General features: G+C 49.5%; 1 protein-coding gene across 1 annotated transcript; it reads left to right on the top strand.

The window, feature by feature from the left end:
• The first annotated feature begins 1998 nt into the window (after positions 1-1998).
• Positions 1999-3749, top strand: ADRA2B (adrenoceptor alpha 2B). The gene has a single exon (XM_083368255.1). It carries the CDS (start codon positions 2104-2106, stop codon positions 3442-3444), a length of 1341 nt encoding a protein of 446 aa, XP_083224381.1. The 5' UTR covers positions 1999-2103; the 3' UTR covers positions 3445-3749.
• Positions 3750-10099: the final 6350 nt, after the last annotated feature.

Below are 10099 nucleotides of genomic sequence, written 5' to 3'. Positions count from 1 at the left end.
AATAAATAAATAAAATCTCTGCCCACCATGCCTCCATTTCTGGGAAAACAGATCTTCCCTTCTTCCTGCTGCCTCCAATATTTTTTGCCTGCCGGTCCGAAAAGAGCTGCTTGCCTCTTCTGAAAAGCGGAGACTTTGCAGAGAGAGAAGATGGACAATGAGCCGGGGGGGGGGGGGGTTGTCCTCCCTCTTGGGACATCCCCCACCCATCCTTCAGTCTGTAAACTGCTCAGAATCAGCTTACTAAGATGGGCGTATAAACATTTCATCAATCAATTTGGGCTAGACTGTGCCGGGCGCCGTCCCACTTAGTCAGCTCTGCTTTGGGTTCCACACAAACACATTTCCACTCCTATCAGGGATGTCCACGGGAAAGTCGGTCAAAAAAGTCAAGGTGTCAGCCCCATCCACACGATCAAAGCTCCAAAGGGTTGGAAATTGATCGAAAACAGGGCAGGGCTTGGGGTGGGGGGGGGGCGCTGACCAGCTTGGCTTTTCTGTATCCTCTGGCTTTGTGCACTGATAGCAGTCCGAGCCAACATTTAATTCAGAAAACAGATCCTGCATGGAAGTTACCTGATGGGAAGAAGAACAGCAGCTGGCCGGGGCCAAAGCTTCTCCGAGTCACCCCACGCCTGGCAGGCGGGCGAGCGCCGTAATTCATTTACCTGTGCAGCCAGCTAGGCACCCCCAGGGCTGCCCATGCTGTGAGGTCAGGCAAAAGAGGAAAGATTCAGTGGCAGAGGAGGAAAATCAAGTTCTCTCTCTCTCTCTCCTCTCTCTCTCTCTCTCTCTCTCTCTCTCTCTCTCTCTCTCTCTCTCTCTCTCTCTCTCTCACACACACACACACACACACACCCTCTCAATCCCTTTCTCCTCTCTCTCTCTCTCTCTCAATCTTTATCCTCTCTCTCTCCTCTCTCTTCTCTCTCTTCACCTCAATTTCTTTTGCTCTCCTCTCTCAATCTCCTTCTCCTCTCTCTCTTTCTCTCAATCTTTCTCCTCTCTCTCCCTCCTCTCTCTTTCTCCCTCCTCTCTCCCTCAATCTCTTTTGCTCTCCTCTCTCAATCTCTTTCTCCTCTCTCTCTCTCCTCTCTCTTTCTCCCTCCTCTCTCCCTCAATCTCTTTTGCTCTCCTCTCTCAATCTTTCTCCTCTCTCTCTTTCTCTCAATCTTTCTCCTCTCTCTCTCTCCTCTCTCTTTCTCCCTCCTCTCTCCCTCAATCTCTTTTGCTCTCCTCTCTCAATCTCTTTCTCTCCTCTCTCTCTCTCTCCCTCTCTCTCTCCCTCTCTCAATCTCTTTCTCCTCTTAATCTCTCTTTCTCTTTCTCTCTCTCTCTCAATCTCTTTCTTCTCTCTCTCTCTGTCTCTTTTGCTCTCTCTCCCCCCCTCCTGCTGTTCCAAGAAGGGGGCGTGGGGGGGGTCTGTCCTCCTCCTCCTCCTCCCACTCTGCTTTTCTTTCCCCTCGCAAGAGCTCCACACTGCCCGAGATCACGCGTCACCCATTCAGCGTGGAGAAGGAAGAAGAGAGAGAGGGGGGGGGATGAAAAAAAACACCACCCAACCCAACCAACCCAACCCAAGCGCGCTCCCCCCGCCGCCGCTCCTCTCAAAAGGCGCCGGCAGCCTCGCTCGGCGCTGACAGGGCGCGGAAGAAGCGCCCGGGAGAGTTGGCCATGCCTCTCCCAACTTTGGCCCGCCAGAGGCGGCGGCGGCGGCGGGGTCTGCGGGGGAGAAAGTCCCGGCTCCTCCGTTCCGGGGCCCCTGCGCTGCCGTGAGCTGCCCGTGGGCGAGAGGGGGAATCATCTGCCGGCATGGCCGGGCAGAACCCGGGCTGAGCCTTCGCAGGCTGGCGGCAGGAAGGCTCGGAGTTGGCGGCTGGCAGAGCAGAGGCTTGCCCGGCTTGAATCCCGGGATGGCAGCAGGTCCCGGCGCCTCCGTTTCTCTCCCGCTGGCCGCCTGCTCCTCCTCCTCCTCCTCCTCCTCCTCCTCCTCTTCCTCTGGATCCGGTCGGAATGGAGGCCTCTGAAGGGTGGCCCTCCAGGCGCCCGTGAAGCTCAGGAATTAGCCCCCCCCTCCCTTCGGTGGGCCACATCCAAAGGACCATGGGCACCTTAGGGGGCAAGGAGGACTACAGCATCCAAGCCACGGCCACCATCGCCGCGGTCACCACCTTCCTGATCCTCTTCACCATCTTTGGCAATGTTCTGGTGATCATCGCCGTCTTGACCAGCCGGTCCCTGAAGGCTCCTCAGAACCTCTTCCTGGTGTCCCTGGCGGCTGCGGATATTCTGGTGGCCACCCTTATCATTCCCTTCTCCCTTGTCAACGAGCTGATGGGCTACTGGTACTTCAGCAAGAGCTGGTGCAAATCCTACCTGGCGCTGGATGTCCTCTTCTGCACGGCTTCCATTGTGCACCTCTGCGCCATCAGCCTGGACCGCTACTGGTCGGTCAGCCAGGCCATCGAGTACAATTTCAAGAGGACCCCCCGGCGAATCAAATGCATCATCCTGGTGGTGTGGCTGATTTCGGCCTTGATCTCCCTGCCCCCGCTGGTCCTCAAGGAGAACCAGAACCAGGCCCAGGAGGACGTACCGACGTGCGAACTTAACAAAGAGCCCTGGTATGTCCTGTCCTCGAGCACCTGCTCCTTCTTTGCTCCCTGTGTCATCATGATTTTGGTGTATCTCAGGATCTATTTGATAGCCAGGCGCCGGAACAGACACGGCTCTCAAGCTCAGGCGCCCAAAGAGAAAGCCGGAGACCAGAAGCCCCCAAACAAGGTGAGCCCACCTGAGGCTGCTCTTCCCAAGCTGGACCAGGCAGGGCCAGAAGGGAAAGTGGAGTCCAATGGACTTCAGGTCCCGCCCCAAGAAGGTGACCAAGCGGACTCCCATTCGCTCTCGACCAAAACCTTTTCTCTCCAAAGCCAGGATGGCAGAGACCCCGAGGCAGACTCTGCCGGCAGCCCTTGCCCATCCTTGCCAGAGAAAAAACCGTCTTCGGAATCCAGCCCCATGGACTGCCCTCCCCAGGACAACGTCCAGAGAAGCAACGGAGCTCCTTCCAAGTCTCCCCCAGCCATGGACACCTTGGCCACGGCCAGCGGGGAGGTCGTGCTGATGAGGAAAGTCAAGACCCTCAGTGCCAACCCCTGGAAGAGGAAGACCCACCTCAACCGGGAAAAGAGATTCACCTTCGTCCTCACGGTGGTGATTGGGGTTTTTATCCTCTGCTGGTTCCCCTTTTTTTTCCTCTACAGCCTGCGTGCCATCTGCCCCTCGGACTATTGCTCCATCCCAGACAGCACCTTCACCTTTTTCTTCTGGATCGGTTACTGCAATAGCTCCTTGAACCCCGTCATCTACACCATCTTCAACCAGGACTTCCGCAAAGCCTTCCGGAAGATTCTCTGCCGGCATTGGACTCAGACGGCTTGGTGAGACCGGCTGCGATGATCCAACCGGGAGAGACAAAGAGGGAACATGGGTCTGGTCCACAGCCGCCTCCCTTGACAAAAGAGGGAGCTTGGCAACTCTGTAAACAAAAGCCAGAAACCTATTTATTTGGGGCCTTTTGTGTTTGCAGGTGAGGGAGCGAGGTGAGTGTTGGATCTAACCTGGCTTTTTCAGAAAGTTTATTTTGCCTCAGCAGTGGGGAAGCGAATGTAAGTTCCAGAGAGGCAAGCATGTGCAGAAGCCCACACCTGGACATGTTTTCTGCCAATGTATGTTTTCCACTAAAATGACTTGCCAATGTCCAAAGTCTTCTGATTAATTCTTTGGAGGGAAGTTTTTTTTTCTTCTTCTTCTTTTGCTTTCTGGGCTAAATGAGGGCATGATTAAAGATTGCCAACTTGGTTCACAAGCCCTATAACTCTTCCATTTGCTAGGCATTGAAAGGCAAACGTTAGCAGGTATTTCTATGTACCAATATTCTGCAAAGAGATAAGGGGAGAATATTTACTCCTTGTTTTTGATGCTGTTGCTATTCCTCTGTGTTACCCTCACAGGGAACTCTTTAACGGCTTTGGCAATCCACAGATAGAAAATATTTTGGAGTTAAAGCGTCTGGCACAGAACACGTTTCAAAATAAATCTGCACAGCGTATCTTTCAGCTCAGGAATCGGGGTTTGAAAATTCACTTTCAGAGACAAAAAGGATAGCAGAGGCAACCACCGCCCCAAATAAAATGTGTGCCTTAATACAGATACTTTGATCCATGCAGAAGAGAAAAGAGTGCCGCTCGATTATCCCCACGGTATAAATACGTAACGGGAGCAGAGGAGCCGAGGTTGGCCTGGCTGGTCAGTGAAATATTTGCTGATGTGGGGATTTGATCATGGTTGACAAATCCCTCTTTTGCTTTTCTCTACGGCAGGTCCTGCCGTCCTTTAAAAATCAGCCGTGCTCCTGAAATCTGGCTGAGAAATCCCAAAGGTGCTTTTCCACGAGGCGACTGCACTTTCTTGCGGGTTTTTTTTTTCTTCGAGGACATTTCGCTTCTCATCCAAGAAGCTTCTTCAGCTCTGAGAAACTGAAGAAGCTCCTTGGGTGAGAAGCGAAACGTCTTCAAAGAAAAAACAAAACTCAAGAAAGTCCAGTTGCCTGGATGACTGACCTGGATGACTGACAGTCTCCACAGAGATCATCTAGCCGAGAAAGATTTTGCTGTCGGCGCTTTTCCATAACCTTTGTTGTTAGCTGCGAAGTCGTGTCCGACTCATCGCGACCCTATGGACAACGTTCCTCCAGGCCTTCCTGTCTTCCACCATCTTCTGGAGTCCATAACCTTAGCAGTATCCATATACTGCTAAGCTTGTAAGCCGCCCTGAGTCTTCAGAGAAGGGCGGGATATAAATGGAATTAAAATAAATAAATAAATAAATAAATATCCGTACATTTTTCTATTACCAACTTTTTTTTTGCATGTTCTTAACCCAGAAGGAGGATGAGGCTGCTGTGGTAAAAAAAACAAAAACCCACAACCCTCAAGAGGGTTACGGTTCAGCCATATAATCATGGGCACTCTCTTGATCTTATGGACTTACTCTCTGCAGAACGCAGGTACTCTTCGACTTACAACCACAACCGAGCCCAAAATTTGCGTTGCTAAGCAAGGCAGTTGTGTGCGTTTTGTCCCATTTTACGATCCGTCTTGCCACCGTCGCTAAGTGAGTCACTGCAGTTCTTAAGTTAGCAACAGGGTTGTGAAGTGACTCTGGCTTCCCCATTGGCTGATTGTCAGAAGGCCGCAAAAGGGGGCTCTCATGACCCTGGGACACTGCGACCATCATAAATATGACGCAACCGTCATATGTAGGAGCCAGTTGCCAAATGTCTGGAATCTGACCCCCACGGGGATGCTGCAAAGGTCCTAAGTGGGAGAAATGGCCATAAGTCACATTTTTCAGTGCTGTTGTAATTACAAACAGTCACCAAACGAATGCTTGTTAATCAAAGGCTACCAGAAGCAGCTGGGGTTAATCCTAAATTGCAAGAAATGTGTTGATTTTTATTAAGGATCCTCGGTTTGACTGGGGTAAGGAACTTTAAACTTTAAACTTAAAAGCGCTAAATCAGCTTTCTCCAACTTGGATCTGTTAAATTCATTAATGTAGCGTTTCACTGATTTATTTTACATGGTTTGCGTGCGTTCCAATCTGCAGAACGCCTGTGAGCATTTTATAATCCTGCCACTTGAAAACAGGGTCAGAATTAGGAAAGGTGATATATAGCAAACATTAACATCCGCAAATGTAATACAGTAGGTTGAATCTCTGCATGGATGCTATTCCACAGAAGGAGAGCAATAATTAAGAAGGTCCACTTCTGCAAACCTACTAGATTACTTTTGTTAAGAGAGAGATCCTGGTGGGAGCCCACCTTTTCAGATCTAATGGGGAGGCGATTGCAGAACAGATCATCCTGTAGTTGTCTAAACCCCAAGCCTTATGTTGAACTAACCAAGATGGCCACTAGCAGTTGACCCAGTGCCTCTGAAGACCCAATAGGGAAGACTTGATCTAGTAAAGAGGGTTTGATTGGCGAAACCCAGCATGGTTGTCAAACAGGGATCTCTACCTGACCACTGATATGGGGTTGGGTAACTAGTGAAAACTAAGTAAGTGATGAAGACAGAAGATCCACCAGTTTGAGGGAGAGCTAGATTTTCAATGGCTTGAGAAGAATTTGACCAATCGCTAGATGATTTGAATTTCGGCTTCTGTAGACTAACCTGAGAAAAGCACATTCATCTCGAATTAAGCCACCCAAATGAAGAATGCTGGCTGAGATAATGGAGTGAATCTGAGGGCTGAAAACAAATGGGTCCCCATGGCGTTGAGTGGTATCCATGCCTAGATGTCATGTTTACATAACAGAATAGCAGAGCTGGAAGGAACCTTCGGAGGTCTTCTAGTCCAGGGGTAGGCAACCTTGGCTCTTTTATGACTCATGGACCTCGACTCCCAGAATTCCTGAGCCAGCGTGGGGGAACTATGGCCCCCCTCATGACTCGTGGACTTCAATTCCCAGAATCCCTGAGCCAGCATGGTGGAACTATGGCCCCCTCATGACTCGTGGACTTCAACTCCCAGGATTCCTGAGCCAGCATGGCTTAGCTTGGAAACCTCTCCCTTTCCCCTCAGCATGGCTGGCTCAGGAATTCTGGGAGTTGAAGTCCACGAGTCATAAAAGAGCCAAGGTTGCCTGCCCCTGTTCTAGTCCAACCCTCTGCTTGAGCAGGAGACCCCATGCCATTTGAGACAAATGGTTGCCCAATCTCTTCTTAAAAAACCTTCAGTGATGGAGCACCCACAACTTCTGGAGGCAAGCTGTTCCACTGATTAATTGTTCTAACTTAGTTCTAGATTGGTTCTCTCCTTGATTAGTTTCCATTCATTGCTTCTTGTTCTGCCTTCAGGTGTTTTGGAAAATAGGTTTTATTTTTTATTTTATTTTAATTCCATTTATATCCCGCCCTTCTCCGAAGACTCAGGGCGGCTTACAAGCTTAGCAGTAGCCTTCATTCTATGTATATGCCTGCCTATTAGGGCTTTCACACACACCCCAAGTGGCATTATTACAAAGTCAGCTTATTGCCCCCAACAATCTGGGTCCTCATTTTACCTACCTGGGAAGGATGGAAGGCTGAGTCAACCTTGAACCTGGTGGGACTCGAACCTGCACTAATGGCAGGCAGCTGGTGTTACTTAAGGAGGCATTAGCCCACTGCTCCACCAAGGGTTGACTTCCCTCTGCCCCCCTTCTTTGTGACAGTCCACATCTGGCTCTTCTTAAGCCGTGATTTTTCCTTTGGTTCTGGCTGGATTCGAGGTTGTCTCCGCTCGTTTTTCTTCTTCTTCCCAATTCTGCTCAAGATGGCAAACCTAGAAGCGGGGGGTGGGGGTGGGAAATCAGTTTTCCCAAATGATCGGCAACATGTTTTAACCCAGTGCAATGTTCTTATCTAGTTTAATTGTCCAAACTTTTCAAAATAATTTCTAGGGCAAAAGATTTCAAGTTGTACCATCTTCAGGCAAGCGTTGGCCCCTAACTGCTCCCAGCTGGAAACGTTTCTTAAAATGCTTTCCTGGCTGAGGCATCCAGTTCCACACACAAAGGGGTGCATTTTGGTTCAAAACAACGGCCGCCTCAGCAAATAGGGGAGCTACCCTCGGCAAGCGTGATCTTTCTGTGTTACAGGTCGTCCTCAGCTTTTGAGCCCAAAATTTCTGTTGCTAAATGAGACAGTTGTTAAGCGGATTTTGCCCTATTTTACCAGCTTTGTGGCCACAGTTGATAAGTGAATCGCTGCAGTTCTTAAGTCAACCTGGCTTCCCCAGTGCTGGTCCGAAGGGTTGCAAAACCCGGTCACATGACCCCAGGACAGCGGAACCGTCATAAATATAAACCAGTTGCCAAATGTCTGAATTCTGATCACGTGACCATGGGGATGCTGCAGTGGTCGTAAAAAGGCTGCGGAAAAACGATCCTAAGCCCCCCTTTTCAGTGCTGTTGTAACTACCTGTAGGGACTTTGGAGTAAAGGCCTAATTGTGCACTGCAGAATTGTTTAACTAGATGGCGCAAGGAAGAGCTGGCTGTTAAGAGAGTGCTGAGCGCTTTTGTAAATGGACATCATCCTATTAGCTGTCAATTTTTTGATTGACAAACTCCTTGCCTCCTGGGTCTGCTTTTTCTCAGGCTTGTATGAGAAAAAGAATGAAGTGTAGTACTCTCTCTCTCCTTTGTCTCTCCTTTCTCTTTCTGTTCTTTCTTTCTCTCTCTGTCTCTCCTTTCTCTCTTTCTACTTCCTCTCTCCTCTCTCTTCTTTCTCTCTGTCTAACCTTTCTCTCTCTCCTTCTCCTCTCTCCTCTCTCTTCTTTCTCTCTCTCCTTTCTCTCTTTCTCCTCTCTCTCTCCTCTCCTTTTTCCTCTCTCATTCTCCCCATCTCTCCTTTCTCTCTCTCCTTTCTCTCTCTCTCTCCTCTCTCCCTCTTCTCTCTCTCTCTCTCTTCTTTCTCTATCCATTTTTCCTTTCTCTCTCTCCTTCTTTCTCTCTCTTTCTCCATTCTCTCTCTCCTCTCTTCTCTCTCTCTCTCTCTCTCCTTTCTCTCTTTCTCCTTTCTCTCTCTCTCCTCTCTCTTTCTCTTTTCTCTCTCTCCTCTCTCTCTTCTTTCTCTCTCCTTTCTCTCTCTCCCTCTTCTCTCTCTCTCTTCTTTCTCTATCTCCTTTCTATCCATTTTTCCTTTCTCTCTCTCCTTTCTTTTCTTTCTCTCTCTTTCTCCATTCTCTTTCTCCTCTCTTCTTTCTCTCTCTCTCTCCTTTCTCTCTTTCTCCTTTCTCTCTCTCTCTCCTCTCTCTCTTCTTTCTCTCTCCTTTCTCTCTCTCTCTCTCTCTCCCTGCTGAGCTAAAGAAATATATGAGAGGGAGAAAGAAAATACAATCCTATTTTTCCTTAACAGACGTGTCACCTACACACACAAACACACACACACACACACACACACACACACACACACACACACACACAGCACCTTTAGCAGCACAGGGTGCAAAGAGACTGTGAGTTTCCCCTGCTTACGTTCTACATCTGAGGTTGTTGTTAACCACACAGGCTGGGGGAAAATGCCGGCAACCCTTAAGGACTGTCAAGCGATTGCCAGCTTGGTAGGCAATCCAGCCTGCTGGCAACAGGAGAGCAGAGGCTGGAGAAGGGAGCCTGGGCGTGTGCGAGATTAGCCAAATTCTAGACAGAAGATCCCATCGGTCAAGATGGAGACGGAGCAGTAAAAACAAGATTGAAAATAAGGGCTCGTCTGCTGGAAGGTGGTGCGAGGGAAAAACGCCTTATCAAGGGAGAAAATACCGTCCTGCTGGATCTTTGTTTGATGGCAAATCTTTCCTGGGACTTCTCATTCCTTCCCATTCATAAACGTATGCAGTGTTTCCCATCTCATCATAAATTGTACATTTTGGCTCTAACCAAGAAGGCTGCGTGCGGTTGGGGTTTTAATGCTGGCCAGGAGATAATTCTGTGAATTGTATGCAGGAGACAAAGGCCAAAGGCGCTGGCTGATAGCTGGATCTAGAATGGAGGCTTTTGAGATGGCCGTGCTAGGATGTTGAGGCATTCTGCCTCTGCTTCTCCCACAGCCCTTCTTCAGAAACACTCAGTCTAGGGCAGGGGTGTCAAACTGCTGGCCTGAGGGGCCGGACGTGTCACAAGGAAGCCATGCCCACCCCATTGCCGGCAATGGCAAAACAGTCCCATGTCTGGTCTAGCCCAGGGGTAGGCAACCTTGGCTCTTTTATGACTCGTGGACTTCAACTCCCAGAATTCCTGAGCCAGCCATGCTGAGGGGAAAGGGAGAGGTTTCCAAGCTAAGCCATGCTGGCTCAGGAATTCTGGGAGTTGAAGTCCACGAGTCATAAAAGAGCCAAGGTTGCCTACCCCTGGCCTAGGGCATATACAGGTAGTCCTCAACTTAAAACCTCAATTGAGTTCAGATTTTCTCTTGCTAAGTGAGACAGCTGTTGAGTGAATTTTGCCCCACTTTACGAAGTTTCTTGCCACATTTTTTAAGTGAATCACT

The sequence above is a fragment of the Vipera ursinii genome, assembly GCF_947247035.1.
Source record: "Vipera ursinii genome assembly, chromosome: 8".
NCBI classification, from domain to species: domain Eukaryota; kingdom Metazoa; phylum Chordata; class Lepidosauria; order Squamata; family Viperidae; genus Vipera; species Vipera ursinii.
The sequence above is the reverse complement of the archived record's forward strand: the minus strand, read 5'-3'. Positions and strand labels throughout refer to the sequence as shown.

Bases quoted from the DNA above. Each gene is read 5' to 3' on its own strand.
- ADRA2B (XM_083368255.1), top strand. From the start codon at position 2,104: ATGGGCACCTTAGGGGGCAAGGAGGACTACAGCATCCAAGCCACGGCC.